General features: G+C 40.0%; 2 protein-coding genes across 4 annotated transcripts in view; one reads left to right on the forward strand and one right to left on the reverse strand.

The window, feature by feature from the left end:
* LOC131691142 (polycomb protein suz12-B) overlaps positions 1–16,878 on the reverse strand; it is a 171,322-nt gene that overhangs the window by 103,880 nt on the left and 50,564 nt on the right. The gene's annotated exons all lie outside the window — the stretch shown is intronic.
* LOC131691144 (methyltransferase-like protein 22) lies at positions 1,777–3,431 on the forward strand. Of its 2 annotated transcripts, none has more exons than XM_058977335.1 (6): positions 1,777–2,054; positions 2,124–2,229; positions 2,293–2,565; positions 2,629–2,814; positions 2,873–3,052; positions 3,104–3,431. In XM_058977335.1, the coding sequence occupies exons 1-6, from the start codon at positions 1,965–1,967 to the stop codon at positions 3,394–3,396; spliced, it is 1,128 nt and encodes a 375-aa protein (XP_058833318.1). In that variant the 5' UTR covers positions 1,777–1,964; the 3' UTR covers positions 3,397–3,431. The 2 variants fall into 2 exon arrangements, with proteins under 2 accessions (XP_058833318.1, XP_058833319.1); XM_058977336.1 differs by having other exon boundaries at positions 1,782–1,900; positions 2,055–2,229.

Raw genomic sequence — 16,878 nt, forward strand, 5'->3', positions numbered from 1 at the left:
TTAGGTTTAGCGATGGATAAAATATTAGCTGGAGAAAAAAATCTTTTCCCCTTCACATTTCAATTCTATCGATTGATGAAATATTATTTTACTCTCGCCATCTTCTGAAGAATGCTTCGTTGACACTAAATGCACCGACACTTTATCCAATTGAGCTATCTCCGCAATATTGTTAGACGAGGATTTTTGACCATCTTAAACTACAGATTTTTGGAGCAGGGTAAACAGATATACGAATAACAAAGCCCACCAGAGCAATATTAACCTCTGGCGCCAAAGAACAATGTAGTATACAAATCTCCAATAAAGCATACACGGAAGGTATTGGAAATGGTAACTAAAATGGGTATGGTAGTATAACAGTTCAATTATAATGGTGAAATATATCAGTAGTATTCCCAATATGGTAAGCATTATACGAATAATTTGGAAATGGTTCCGAAGATTTCTGGAATGGTATTTATTTATACGGGTAGGAAGCTTTTATCTTGCATAGAACTTCACATTAATAAACGTTCTACAACGTAAACAAAGCTGACAAATTTAAACTGGCACACTTATATGTTTCATCAATTACTCAGCTCATTCGCGCAATGTCGTCACATGCTGATCGAGACGAGAGTGAAAGTCTTTCTAGACGCTTGGCCCACGCGCGGTGTTTACTTTTGATTCTAATTTTAAACCTACTACGACCCGACAACTAAAAGTTATCGTGGTGTAAACGTGGCGGAATTCTTTTACGGTTAATCTCTTCCGACTTTGGCAATGAACTTCGGGGTTTTTGTTCGGTACAAAAGTGATTAGAACTACTAGAGGCCGTATGTCGCTGTTAACACTGTTGGTTTATTATCTCGCTCTTACAAATGATAGGCCCTTTAGTTTGACATTGATTGCCCCAGGTACACAAATGGCAAAATAATGGGATACAACATGCTAGAGCGAGACCCCATGTTTCAGTGAGTGGATACATGGAGACACTAGCGCTTTGCTCCCTCTAGTAGTTATAATCTCTTTTTTCGGTACCCATCAATTTAATTCTTTTGTCCAGTATTCTGTCTGACTTTTATTTAATTTGATCTAACTTTCCCCAATGAGAAAATTTAGTAACATTCGTATAGAAGAGCGCAATACCTACTTTAATAAGTTGGGGTTTTCAATAGGCTATTGCAATATGGTATCTACGTGAAAAAAAAACAATTTTCTTGCGATTTTTGACAAATTTGGGTGACCGAATTAATCAAAAATTTTGTACATAATAAAGTATCATTTCAATAATATTCTGTATTTTTTTCATGCAAAAATATCGACTAGCGACTCGTCAACGAAGCTTTTTTTTCACTGAAAAAAACACGTTTTGCAGTGTTAACTGCCATTCAAAAATTACTCAACTGATTTATTTCAAATTTTGCATACACATTCTATGTAAAAAAACACATAACATCTACGTTGAGTATTCGAAATAATTTTTCGATTAAGGGGGTTTTTACTCGTGGCGGAATTTTTCGTGAAAGATAACGATTTTTATTTCAAATGAGTATCTGACCCTTAACAAAAGTTTTGGTCAATTCGCTTCACCCAAAGTTTTGAAAAATTCCAAAAAATGTGTTTTTTGTTCCTTGCTGAAAACCTTATACCTCCCTTAAGATTTTTTATGGTTGATTGTACAATACTTTCGCTACTTCAAATGAGGCGTGGGTAATGTTTATTTACTTTGCTCAATTGGTCTGATCAATAAGGTATTTTAGCTTCACATTATTCGTCTCTCTTCCAGTTCTCTCTAACTATGCGATCCTTCTCCGTGGTGTTTATAAACCATTAAGTTTCGATTAAGTAGAGAAAAAACTAAGAGTGAATACTTTGAACAAAAATATGTTTCGTCAGATGGGACTAAGAGCAACCAGTGTGTGCATATCTAAATTTATTTATTTATAACCAAAATCGTTTTGCTCTTTTGTTACCCTCTCATGCGGACGCTCAGTATAGATTTAGATGCTGTTACTGAACGAACAACTTCTATTGCCGTGCCAATATTTGAGCATCTTTTCCGGTTGCAGGTACTAACGATAATGGTTTGGTGGTAGGATGTCTGATGCGAGCTGTTGATTAAAATCACATATTTCTAGAGTCAGTTTGATTGGCACCCAAAATTTAAACATATGACGACCTTCGAAGTTACCTCGGAATTGTACGCAGAAACTGATTTTGCTACAACGAGTACATCAAATGGAAGTGAGTGCTATTTTCAGATTGTTTCACTTGTTTTGTAACATTGCTAATTTTGCAACTTTTCAGACAGCATATCGAAATTTACATTTGTCTACCCGAAAGTAGGTAAGAAGGCACCGAAAAATTCCGAAAACGGGAATGGTTCGGAAACTGACGACAATGGTGCATATGAACAAAGCGATACATCAAGGGATATTTTTGATAGATGCACAGTTCATTCAAATAACGTACATGACGATAGCCCTTGTGACAAACATCAATCGAAGTCCACGCTTTTAGAGTTAGATAAGGATGGAGATTTAATTCTAGAGAGAAGGTCAAATGGGGTAATCGAAATAGGTAATTTTTAGTATTTATTTAAATTTCTGACACGGTTTTAATTAAATTTTAATATAATTGCAGAGCATCAACAATCTACAAAACTTAATCTCGTTGGACTGCAAATTTGGCGCGGTGCGTTGTTGCTAGCGGATTATATTCTACATAACGAGAGAAAATTTAAAAATAGAAAAATTTTGGAGTTGGGATCCGGTGTTGGATTAACTAGTATAGTATCAAGTTTGTTTGCTCGGGAAGTAATCTGCACGGGTGAGTTGCATATTATTATGACAAATGTTCAAACACTAACTTACCCCCATAACTTTAGATATTAATGTTGGTGGGCTTTTAGAGCTCATTAATGCGAATGTTGCCAGGAACACACATTTAAAAAACCCAAACTGCAACGTGACTGTTACTGAACTTGACTTTACAATAAGGTACGAAGATTATCCTGATGACCTTAAGAAACAGTTACAAGATGTGGAATATGTGATAACTGCTGATGGTAGGTCGTATTTTTTCTATGTAGAACTTATCTGAATTTGACAAATTTCAGTGATTTACGATGATAACATAACAGAAGCGTTCGTACTCACAATTGAAGATTTACTGTTGGAATTACCAAAACTGAAAGCTATTTACATTGCTCTGGAAAAACGATACGTGTTCACTGTAGAGGATGTCGATTCTGTCGCCCCTAGCTATGAGCATTTTTTAAGAGTTTTCTATAGAAGAAATAACCGGTTCGGGATCGCGCGATGGAAGCTTATGCAGGTATCGCTTAACTTTCCGCGTTATTTTGAGTACGAAAAAGTAAAAGAACTTATATTATTAAAAATTTCCAATTGATATTTGTTAACAACAAATGCTTCGAAAAATAGTTATCCAAAGGCGGTTCATATTCAAAGCTAAGTGATAATACAATCCCTTTAGCATTGCACATGCTATATTTGACTATATGGGGCTAGGACTAGGTATAACATGCTATTTACTCAAGCTGAAAAAAAAAATCCCTGAGTATTCCAGATTTTTCAGGGTTTCGTGAAAAAAATTCCAGGTTCAAAAAGAAAGAAAATTTCATACAACTTTTTTTCTGTGTTTCTTGTTTACTAGCTATGGATGAATCACATTGTTATTTTTATATGCTATAAGGGACCATTCATAAATTACGTAACGCTTTTAGGGGGGGGGGGGGAGGGGGTACGACAAGTTGTGACATAGGGGGGAGGGGTGTTAACTAGATCGTTACGTAACATGTTTTCATCGAAGAAAAAATTTTTTTCTTGGAATTTGTTACGTAACAGGGGAGGGGGGATGGAAAAATTTGTGACACTTTGTTACATAGGGGGAGGGGGGGGGGTCAATTTTGGGCAATTTTTGCGTTACGTAATTTATGAATGGTCCCTAACGACATGCAATAGACAAGTCGTTTTTGCTTGAAGTGAAATTAGGTCAGGTTATAACTATAGTTACTATATTCATAGTTAGGCGGACACAAAAGCCGGAAAACTAGCAGCTCTTGTTTCAGGAAGCAAACACTGGAATCCCACGCAAATGTTCGAGCTCTAGCTTAATAGATTCATTGTTGATGTCGTCTGTAAGAACTTTTCATGTGCAAATAGCAAAACGAATTCGAAGATATGGGGCCCTATTCTCACAGTCACGTCACCTAGTGACTAGAAGAAAATTTCCTTCTAGTCACCAAGTGACGTGACTGTGAGAATAGGGCCCATGATGTAGTTTCATATTTGTGTGAATATCTCTTGGTATTACACAGTGTTTCAAATAAACCACACATTTCACACCAAGGACCCTGTTTCAAAAGGAGCGGTGGAAATTACAGATACTTTATACACAGACTAGCGAAGTGTCAAAAATTGCAGCCAAACAGACTGTCAAAAAGTGCAGCCAAACGAGCATGAGGGTTTTGAGAGGGGAAGTACAAGAGGAAGCCCATGCAAAGCTTATGGGAGCTTCCGTGATACCAGTTTACATTCATGATTGCTAGTTTTACTGTTTTTCTCTACGCTAGTCTGTTATATAAAGTGTCTGTAGTGGAAACCAATAATTGTTATGCACGTTTCTGGGAATAAGGGAAAGCAACTACTTGGTTTGACTCTCAGGGGTGACATTGCGCATTTCGAAACGAAAGGTTTATTGTATGCAAGCTTGTATGAAAAAATCGATTCGAAATGGTTGCATAATGTGGCCCCAGGTTTTCACTCCTGGTTTTTGCTCCTCCTGTCCACCTCGGTTTGCGATTTTTGTTCTGTCGCCGCTTATAGACCGAATTTAATTTCAAACTTTGCTAACAGGTCTTCAAGATTTGCACGTTTAATTTCTCAATTATCCCAGCAGTATGTATTTATTGGAGCAAGTCATTTGCTCTCATTTTAATTTTCTTTAACAAATATATTATTACAACAATAAAACATATCTCAAATTCGGTGTAAAAATATTTCTGCTGGAGTGATGAAATCCAAAAGTTCATATGCATTGTGGAAGGATGCAAAACAGGTGTACTATTTATTATTGTAATAGCCGTGTACGCTAATCATTGAGTGCTGACCTTCGAGCACAGACTAACAGACATAACACTCAAAAACAAAGCTTCGGCTGCTTTAACGGTCATTTTAAATATATTTGTAATTGGGACTGTGGCCACATTTGATATTATGGCGCCACTGACATAGGAACAAGCATATGGGGGATAGACCACTAGTGAAAAATTGGGACCGTGAATAAAAGGTGGAGCTAGTGTTCTAGGAAAGTTGTCGGATCGATGTTTTTTGAGGAAATTCCGTCATAGTATTATGTCTGTTAGTCTGTGCTTCGAGGTCTATCGAAAAAGAAGGTGTCGTCACAGAGAACAGACATCCATGATCGAACAAAAATATTTAAAAAACGTGTGTAAACAGAATTAATATACGATAAACACTAGCGCCGCCTCACCAACCTACCCCAACTATCCGTCAAATCCATTCCAGAACCGTTCGAAATCCTGAATTGATTCAGTATGGAATCTTGCTCAAAGAAAACAACCTATTCCGTCTCTATCGGTTGATGCATTTGAGCTGGAATTCATGCTGGATGTCCGAACCGGCTCCGGACTAGTTTGACTGGGTAGAGGAATAACCGCTGTCAGTTCTGTCGAAACCAGCCACAATTGTGCCTTTCTCAATCATGAATCACGAGAATATGTGCGTTGTTTATATTCATTAAAAGCTTTTAAATGCATATATTACATTTTATTATTATACATCACATGACAACTATATACAGGAAAATAAATCATTATTCGAGTTCTAAAATTTTGAAAAAGAAAAAACAGCCACGGTAATATTGAACTGAAAAACCTGTTTTAATCCACCTAGAGGTGCAATTGTGCCTTTCTCATTTCTCCAAACTATGATTTAATAGCTGGTTCGTACAATATAACATTATTGAAATGTCTTTCATTCTTATTACACTTGGTAAGTATATATAAGAGCACCTTTTTGCATTCATCGCGGTATCGGTTTGAATCGGAGTTTTCTATGTGATCGCACTCCACAACCCGTAACTCCGGAGCCAAAAGTCGGATGGGGATGGAATTTAATATCAGTTTCCAGGGACGCAACACCTTTTATTTGAGACTAAGTTGACCAAATCGGTCTAGCCATTTTCGAGAAACCAATATAACCGTTATTCTGAATTTGGATGCTTCCGGATCCGTGGATGGTGGCCAGTGTGGCCAAAGAGACTTTGAATGACTGTTGGTGACCTAGATCTACAAATTCAACAGTTGTGTTTACATTTTGGAAAAAATTTCACCTTTTTACATTCATCGCAGAATTCGTTAGAATCGGGATTTGCTGCGTGATCGTACGTATCACCCTGTAATTCAGGAACCAGAACTCGGATCCACACAAAATTCAACAGCAGCTGATGGACCTTTCATTTAAAATCAAGTTTACCAAATCGGTTCAGAAAATTCCGAGAAACCGATGTGGACAAATCAACAAATTTTGTTTTGTAACCATACTCTTCAACTCGTAATCCGGAACAGGATGTCGGTTGAAAATGAAATTCAATAGCAACCTATGGGAATATTATACCTTTCATCTGAATCTTAGTTTGTAAAAATCCGTTCAGCCATTTCCGAGAAACCGATGTGGACATTTTGTAAACAAATCTGCACATACACACACACATACATACATGCATACATACACACATACATACACACATACATACACACATACATACACACATACATACACACAGATATTTTGCGATCTCGGCGAACTGAGTCGAATGTTATATGAGACTCGGCCCTCCGGGCCTCGGTTAGAAAGTCGGTTTTTGGAGCAATTGCATAAACTTTCTATATGAGAAAGGCAAAAGAATAATATTTAATTAGCTTAATAAGCATGACTTCAATGTTATCTTCATGTGATTATAATTTGGAAAGGTTGGTGGAATGCGTTTGAACGTGTAGGGAATGGGGGGGTTAGTAGAGTGGGAGTGGAGGATGCGTCAGAAATCCTTCATCTTATTTCGGTATACGGGATGGATGAAGGAAATGCGGGCGTGAGGGTGGTCCAAGGGGAGGGGAGTGATGAAGGAGGGAGGTGTAAGGGCAAGACGGGGGGGGGGGGGCGACGCAATACTCAACTGCATATTTTGCCTTCCATTTGACACTTGGTTTGAGAAAATCGGTTCAGTCATCACCGAAGAACCGATTTGACTTTAATTGTGGAATATGCCCGGAATTCCGGACATCCGGAATCGTCGATAGTGGACAATATATTCAAAGAATGTTTGATTGGCAATCAGTGATGTAGATCTGCGATTAGAAGTTATTTGGTGACCATTTCAATAGTTTTTAGCCTCTGAGGTATTACGATTGTACCGATTTATATGAGAAATTCCAGTGTATCCTTACTAACACCACTGTAACTCCGGAAGCAAGAGTCAGAACCGAATGAAATTCAGCAGCAGTCAATGGCATTACTGTATCTTTCATTTGAAATCAAGTTTGTAAAAATCGGTAGAGAATTCGTTGGGGAATGGGTGTGATATTAGCTTAGGAACTTGGCGGGTTCCCCGGGGGCGTCATGAACCGTCATAGGTGGCCAATGTGGTCAAAGCTACTTTGATTGATCATTAGTGATCCAGACCCGCAAACTAGAGTAATGTTACATCAATTTTAATATGTTTTACATCATTTGAACATCATGGTGGTACCAGTTTATATGGGAATTTGCTGTGTGACCGCACTCTTCAACCCGTAACTCCGGAACCGGAAGTCGGATCAACTAAAAATTCAATAGCAGCTTATGGGAGCGTTATACCTTTCAGATGAAACTAAGTTTGCGAAAATCGGTTCAGCCATCTCTGAGAAAATTGTGTGAGTTTAAATGACACACACACACATACACACACACATACACACACACATACATACACACACACAGACATTTGCCGATCTCGACGAACTGAATCGAATGGTGTATGACACTCGGCCCTCCGGGCCTCTGTTAAAAAGTCGATTTTTACAGTGATTGCATAGCCTTTCTTTATATGAGAAAGGCAAAAAGGTGCGCAATCGGCAAAGTCCCAAAAAGTCGATTTTTATAAAAAAAAATTTCGAGGTAGCATAAAATCTCGACGTTTCATGCATTTTAAAGATGTTTGGCATCGTAAATACATGGGGTCTTTGAAAAAAAAATTGAGTTCCGGCTTATATGGGAATTTTATATGTTACCGGACGGTTTAGTCTATATTTCCGGACCCATATAAGCGATCCGTACGAAATTTTATAGACATCTATGGGGATATTATAGCTATCATTTGGGACTAAGTTTGTGAAAATCGGCCCAACCATTTCCGGGAAACTGATGCGAGTTTTGAAAAAAATTTGAGTAAATTTTGAAAGATGGCCACTTTTCCCGGGAACTTCCGGAACCGTCTCCGGTGGTCAATACAGTCAACGAAAGTTTGTTTGGCCGTCGGTGACCTAGAACAGATAATTTAAGTTGTTTGAGAGACATTTTAGCGAAATTTCTACCTTTTTTGCTTTTATCGGAGTATCGGTTTGAATCACAATTTGCTATGTGATCGCACGCCACAACCTGTAACTCCGGAACCGGAGGTCGGATCGGGATGAAATTAAATAGACATTTACGGGGACGCAATACCTTTCATTTGAGGCCAAGTTTAGTCGAATCGGTCTAGCCATCTTCGAGAAACCGATGTGAATGTTATTCTGAATTTAGACACATCCGCCGGGGCTTCCGGAACCGATGATGGTGGCCAATGTGGCCAAATAGACTTTGAATGGATGTTAGTGACCTAATACTACAAATCGAAGCAGTTGTGGTCATATTTTGGAAAAATTTTCACCTTTATACATTCATTGCAGAATTTATTAAAATCGACATTTTCTGCGTGTTCGTACTCATCACCCTGTAATTCCGGAACCGGAAGTCGGATTGATTAGAAATTCAATAGCAGCCTATGGGAACGTTGCACCTTTCATTTGAGACTAAGTTTGTCAAAATCGGTTCAGCTATCTCTGAGAAAAATGAGTGACATTTTTGGTCACATACACACGCACATACACACACATACATACATACACACATACATACACACAGACATTTGCCGAACTCGACGAACTGAATCGAATGGTATATGGCCTCCGTTAAAAAGTCGGTTTTCAGAGCAATTGCAATACCTTTCTATTGAGAAAGGCAAAAAACATGACGACAGTAGCGCACCTGGTTTGGATATCCCAACTACCTTCGAAACCGTTAGAGATTTTACACAAGTTGAATGCTGAAGATGGACGTCTGTTCTCTGTGGTGTCGTCATGAACCGTACCAAGGTTCTGTTTTGCTTTTGTGCTTGATAAAACGAAAATTTAAAATCTAAATTGAGCTTGGGCTTTTAAATTGTATGCTGCCATTATAATCTAGTAACCTGTTTTCACTCCTGATGAAATCATGGATGTTAATGATTTGTCAAACTATGGTTTTTTCAACGCATGCTGATTGGAGTGATTTTTGAAACACTGGTGTTACAGAAAAAAATCATTTCGTTTCTCTACGCTTGATAACACAAGGAAACGGTAACATAATTCGACACAGATTTTTCATTGGGGCTTAAATCGCAAATGTAAACAAACTGCGTTTTCGCTATTATGGCATTATGCGACTAAAATACTACAAGATTGAGGTGAAAAGTAGTTAAAATGGTTTATAGATCGATTTACAACTAAAGAAAACAAAACGGCGAAACATTCGTTTACTTCGAGATTTCGACTTAGGCCCTTCTTCTCATATGGAATATAAAGGCTAAACCAACATTTGTTGAAAGAACAGGGGCGAATGGTTATTATTCACAACATGACATACGCCGCCTATAGGTTCCACTGAAACGAGTCAACAGGAGGGTGGATTTCAAATTTCCATGGTGGAACGCTGAGATTCGCCGTTTGCGTAATGCACTGCGAAAACAACGCAAGCGTTATTTCCGCCATAAGTCAGACGAAAACAAAGTTACTCTTCGACGGATAGAACTGCAATACGAAACGGCCCGGAATTCCGCTTTTCGTGAGTATTTGAATCATGTGCAAAATAGCCTTCGCGATCACCCCGCTACATTTTGGAAATTCGTTAGCAGCAGAAAACGATCTGGTAGTACTCATACTGACGTTTTCCTTGGAAACGCAAGCGCGCAATCTCCAGTTGATACCGTAAATTTGTTTGCTGATTTCTTTCGCGGAGTGTTTAGAAGCGACTATACCGTCCCCTCAGAAGAGTATTTGGAAACATTACCATCGTACAACATAAATCTCCCCCGTCCCACTGTAAGCCGAGCTGACGTCTTGAAGGCTCTGACTGCTGTTGATTCGTCGAAAGGGCCTGGCCCCGATCATCTCTCGCCCCATTTTATAAAAAGCTGCACCCACGTGCTGTCTCTTCCGGTGTGTATCATTTTCAATCGCTCTCTAGCTGAAGGCATTTTTCCTATCGCCTGGAAAGAAGCTGCTATCGTTCCCATTCACAAGGCTGGAAATATTCACAACGTCGAAAATTACAGAGGTATCTCATTATTAAACTGTCTCTCCAAAGTTCTCGAAAAGCTGGTCTACAACGTCACGTATACAGCTGCATCCCACATTATCTCGGAGTATCAACACGGGTTTGTCACAAAACGATCAACAACTTCTAACCTGATAGCTTACACTTCTAAGTTCTTTCTCGCCGTCGAGAAGCGTCATCAACGCAATTTACGTCGATTTCTCAAAAGCTTTCGACAAAGTACCGCACAACCCACCTGGCTGACTAACTGGTTTCAGTCGTATCTTTCCGTTCGCTCGGCATTCGTGAGTATAAAAAACACGCGTTCAAGCACATTCAGAACACCCACAGGTGTCCCGCAAGGCAGTCATCTGGGCCCGCTTATTTTTATTCTGTTTATTAACGATATCTGTAGTCGGTTCAAGTCTGGGAAATTGCTGTACGCGGACGATCTCAAAATCTTCCGAACTATCGCTTCTGCACTTGACGCCGTAGTGCTTCAAGAAGATATCTGTACTATTCAAGAATGGTGCACGCTTAACGGAATGGAAGTCAACGTTAATAAATGCAAAGTAATCAGTTTCGGACGCTTGCTTACTCCACGACGTTATGAATACAGCCTAAAAGGAAGAACAATTGAAAGCGTCGACTCGATCCGTGACTTGGGAGTGCTCTTCGATAGGAAGTTGAGCTTTTCCGACCATATCACCGCGACAACTGCTAAGGCTTTCGGAATGCTGGGCTTCTTAAAGCGGAACACGGCGGACTTCGATGATTTCTACGCACTAAAAGCACTCTACTGTGCCCTGATCAGAAGTGTTCTGGAGTATGCTGTGCAAGTGTGGGCACCATACCATGCCGTTCAAATTGACCGACTAGAGCATATACAAAGATGTTTTGTGCGATTCGCCCTCAGAAAACTTCCATGGAATGATCCAGTTGTGTTGGCTCCTTATGCCGATAGATGTATGCTACTCGGTCTGCAGACTCTGGCGACTCGCAGTATCTTCCTGCAAAGAGTTTTTGTTTTCGACTTGCTGTCAGGTAATATCGACAGTCCCGATCTTCTCTCGGGCGTTAATTTGTATGCGCCTCCTCGTGTTCTCCGCAACCCCACTCTGTTGTGGATCCCTAGACACCGTACTTTATATGGACAAAATAGTCCACTGGAAAGATGTTGCCGCAGATTTAACGAAGCTTCTTCAGTGTATGATTTTAACGTTTCCAAGCACAGATATAATATGTTAATAAGAAATATATAGTTTTAAAATGCGTCTGTACGGTGTATACCGAAGATAAGGAAATAAACAAAATAAAAATTATTCTGTAAACGGCAGTTCTATTATACAAATCATAATTAATATCTACTGTGATCATGTCTACTCGGTGGTTGCTGCACATAAACATTCGAATATTTCGATATTTTCATGAAATTTGAAGAAAAGATGCACGCGCCCTTTCATTTGTATTGGGTTTCTATGCGCGCCCATTTGCTGAGCCCGATTAAAAAATAGCCTGTCAAGCTCGCCTATTTACCCAGCCCTACCCAGCAAGACAGTCAGTTTCAATGTCGTATATACAGGTCTGGTGAAGATGGCACTTTGGTATTCGTAAGATGAATCATACATGAGTGGTGTGAGTGATCACAGTATACATCGACTTGCTTTCGTCATAGCGGTCGTTCCGCTTCCTTTGAATCGTGTGACCGCTATGACGTCGACCCGTTGTGCTTCTGGATTGTTTACATATTTTTGGTTGCCAACACCGAAGAGAGTAGGGAAAGAGACGAAGAGTGAAAATCAGTCAAAACAGCAACACTCCCTTTATGATGATTTCAACACTAGAATTTTGGCAACCGCTTCCACAGACAGCACTTTAAATGACTCCTATTATATTTCGAAAACAAACCATATGTCGATCGTTGGATTTGTTTATCAAACGATGCGCATTTCGAAACAAAGAGATGAAATAATTCTAAAGCTTGTTTTTACTCATACATATACTCTAGAATGCACCTCACAATCACGATTGAACCAAATTCTGACGAAAATTGAAATTTCTTTTTTAATAGATGTACAATACTTATCTCCTTCAACTCATGCATGAGTAATGTTTATTTACATTGTACGATTGGTCTGCTCAATAAGGTATTTTTGGCTTCACACTATTCGTCTCTTTCCCTATTCTCTTTGGCCGACACTAGCAAACCGTGTGTTCTGCCACACCTATATATACCTCATTGAGTCAGTTTAGCCCATATACCGCGCCCTTCTGAAAATCTTGTTCACGGTTTAGCCCTCTTACAAATGGCGATTGCTGAAGGGCGAAATCTCGACTGGAATGTAAATTGGGCGTAAGCATTCTTTTAGTTTCTACCCATTAAAAACACATAGGAATCAAATTCTTTGTTATATTGTTATAAGGCTCAACTAAAGATGCTTTAGGAAAAACATGGTCATAAAGTAATTTATACCTACAATAACAGCTACATTTAGAATAGCACTGTTGAATATTGAAATGGTACACAATGATGTACAAATAGGGTTGCCACCTCTGGAGAGGCTTTGACCCGGAGATTTTCACTGATCGGGGGGTGGTGGATTTTGAGGGGAATGAGACAGAAATTGGAATCAAAGCGATTGCTCGGCATTTTAGAGCACTTTAATCGCTTTTAATTACTACGTTAAAGTAAAGCTGTAATTTTAATGTAGAATACATTTAAGCTTTCAATATAGGGGTCCCGTTTCAAAATATCGGCTGCAACGCCGCGTCAGATTTTGAACGTTAATAACTTTTATCATACTTAACAGAATGATTTGATTTTTAGGCCAATTTGTTGAAAATATGTTCCTCTATGTTGTATTAAAATTTGAAGTATGTATAACATGCACTAATAACAAAAAATTATGCTTTGAAAAATCTTTCGAAAACGACTCGGAAAAGTGAAAATTTTCAGACCATCTCGCACAGAGCCGTCACTATGGTGGACCAACCGATCAATAAAATAATGAAAAGTTTATATATAGGTCTACTACATGTTTGTTCCTATGATTATTCGCATTGGGTTGCTTGACGAGAGCAGTTGGTGGGGGAAAGACGGCATATTCCTTTGCACGGCTAATCCTAAGCGGGCAGCGTATCGTTGCCCGGGTCAGGAAGCCAGTTAAGTTCACCTCTGTTGTCGAGGGAACGGGTAATCCTAAGCGAGCAATAAATCGACTGCTCGGGTCAGGAAATAAAAAGTTCAGCTCTATTGACGAGGGTACTAGGTATCCTAAGCGAGCAATAAAACGGCTGCTCGGGTCAGGAACGACGATTGACAGTTCAAAAAAAAACGTTACGAATATGCAACGTATACCATATGATCTCATTCTTTTCAGAAAATGGAAGAGCAGTTGCTTAAACTCCCACCTTTTGAATGCGACAATGTCCCTGTGTCGCAACTGAGACAAAAATGGATTGACTACAAAAAGCAATTCCAGTATGTGGCAGATGCCATTGGAAAAAAGAAAAGGAGAAAACTGAAGAGTATATTCCTGGCACTAGCTGGGCGACAGTTACAACGTGTCTATGAAAGCTTGCCAGGTGGCAGTGGTGAAAACACAGCAGGAGGTGAAGATGATTTCAAATCCATGATAAGCAGCCTTGACGAGTACTTCGCCCCAAAAAGACACGACACGTTCGAACGGTATTCGTTTTGGTCATTGAAACCTAGTGCCGAGGAAACTCTCGACAAATTCCTGCTCCGTGCGAAACAACATGCGAACAAATGTCATTTCGGATCCTCGGAGAACGAAAGCAGAGATGTTGCAGTAATTGACAAAATCTTGATGCTAGCGCCACCGGAGCTCCGCCGTAAAATTTTGGAGAAATCAAACATAGATATGGACGAATTGACGAAGCTTGTGAACACACATTTTACTGTACAGCACCAAGTAAGAGAGCTGAACTTGTCAGATAGTGGATCCGGAAGCGTTTTAAACGCTAGCTACAATCTAGCGTCCGTCGTCAACAGAATATTTGACACTCCGGGAAGCCGCTGGTCACAGAACCGCAGAGGGAACGAATGCGGAAGATGCGGAGGTAAATTACATAAATCAGACGATTTCTGTCCAGCAAAGCACGCTAAATGTCGTATATGCAACTATCAAGGGCACTATGCGAAAAGGTGCAAAACTGACCCTAAGAAACGGAAATTAGACACTTACGTACGCCAACATCCACCGAAAAAGTCAAAAATTAATTCTATCGAAGAGTCAGGATCTCCAGGAAGCGAGACCGAGAACCAACATTCCTCCTTCATATTCGCGATCAGTGATAATCATGATGAGCTCGTCTGGTTTAAGGTAGGTCAAGTCGTAATCGAAATGATGATTGACTCAGGGTCAAAACACAACATAATTGATGAACGAACATGGGAATACCTACGAGAATGCACATATCACCAATATTAGACCGTCAACCAAACGTCTGAGCGCATATGCTCAATCCGGAACATTGATTATCACATGCACCTTCGATGCTGAAATCAACGTCGTAGATGAGGCAAAGGAGGCCGGCATCACAGCAAATTTTCTAGTAGTGAAGGATGGCAAACAGAATCTGCTAGGGCGGGAAACTGCCAAACAACTAGGTGTGTTATTGGTGGGGCTGCCAAGTGTCATTGGTTCGACTGTCCCGAACAGCGTTGGAGAGATCACTGGAAAGGATACAGACAAATTTCCAACCATTAAAGGAATAAAGATACGCATTGACATAGATGAGAGCATCACACCAGTGGCTCAACATGTCCGCCGGGTACCAATAGCCTTACGTCAGCTTGTGGAAGATCAGCTCAGCAAACTACTGAGAAGAGGAATAATCGAAAAGGTATTAGGACCGAGTCCGTGGGTATCACCAATGGTTGTCGTCATCAAAGACGGCGGAGAGGTTCGCCTATGCGTAGACATGCGACGCGTGAACGTGGCAATCAAAAGAGAACATCATGTAATTCCAACACTCGACGATCTACTTTCCAGGTAACAAAAAATAAATAAATAAAAATTAAAAAAAAAACGACGCAATCCTTTGTTTATCTGATCACATATTATTATTCTCCAGATTGAACGGAGCGACCTTGTTTTCACGTCTCGATATAAAGGACGCATATCATCAAGTGGAATTACATGAGTCGAGCCGTTATATAACGACCTTTATAACGCATCTGGGGATGTTTAGATACACTAGGTTAATGTTCGGTATTTGCAGTGCCTCCGAACACTTTCAAAGAATCATTGAACAAATACTAAGTGGCTGTCCCAACTCATTCAACTATCAAGATGACATCTTCGTGTACGGCAAGACTGAACAAGAACACAATGAAGCCCTGAAAGCGGTCTTAAAAGCATTAGAAGACCATAATGTCATTCTCAACCTGAAAAAGTGCAAATTCAAAACTACAGAAACAGAATTTTTGGGGCACACCATCTCCCAAAACGGAGTCAAGCCAACTGAGAGCAAGATAGCGGCGGTATGCCAGTTCAGATCGCCTAGTAGCGCCGAAGAGGTACGAAGTTTCTTGGGATTGGTAGGATATGTAGGTCGTTTCATTCCAGACCTAGCCACAAAGACTTTCGAACTGAGACAACTAATGTCGAGTGATCAAAAGTTCGAGTGGCTAGCGAAACACGAAATTGCATTCAGCGCTTTGCAGAAAGCTGTCTGCACCGCACCAGTATTGGGATTCTTTGACAACCGCCGTAGGACAAGAGTCGTTGTCGATGCCTCTCCGGTAGGTTTAGGGGCGGTTTTGCTACAGTATATCGACGAACTCGAAGATAGGCCAACCGTGATTTCGTATGCTAGTAAGAGCTTGTCATCTGCGGAACGCCGTTACTGCCAGACCGAAAAGGAAGCGTTGGTGATAGTATGGAGTGTAGAAAAATTTCAGCTGTACCTCATTGGCAGAGAGTTTGAACTGGAAACCGATCACAGGCCTTTAACGGCAATTTTCAAGCCTTCTTCCCGCCCCCCAGGCCGAATCGAACGATGGGTTCTTAGACTACAACCGTTCAAATTCCGAATAGTTTACAAACCAGGTAAGAGCAACATCGCTGATCCGCTATCCAGACTTTCAGCATCAGCAGACGCTAATGAAGTGGACATTTCCGACGACCAAATATAGATCAATGCAATAACGGAGTCAGTCGCGATCGACGTTTCGGAGATCCGAGATGCTTTAGACTCAGATCCTGAACTACACTCAGTGAAAAGAGCGCTGATA

The sequence above is a fragment of the Topomyia yanbarensis genome, chromosome 3 (genome assembly GCF_030247195.1).
Source record: "Topomyia yanbarensis strain Yona2022 chromosome 3, ASM3024719v1, whole genome shotgun sequence".
NCBI lineage: Eukaryota > Metazoa > Arthropoda > Insecta > Diptera > Culicidae > Topomyia > Topomyia yanbarensis.

Bases quoted from the DNA above. Each gene is read 5' to 3' on its own strand.
- LOC131691144 (XM_058977335.1), top strand. From the start codon at position 1,965: ATGCGGACGCTCAGTATAGATTTAGATGCTGTTACTGAACGAACAACT. The intron at 2,230-2,292 runs GTGAGTGCTATT...GCAACTTTTCAG, and splicing joins AACGAGTACATCAAATGGAA to ACAGCATATCGAAATTTACA. The intron at 2,566-2,628 runs GTAATTTTTAGT...ATATAATTGCAG, and splicing joins AAATGGGGTAATCGAAATAG to AGCATCAACAATCTACAAAA.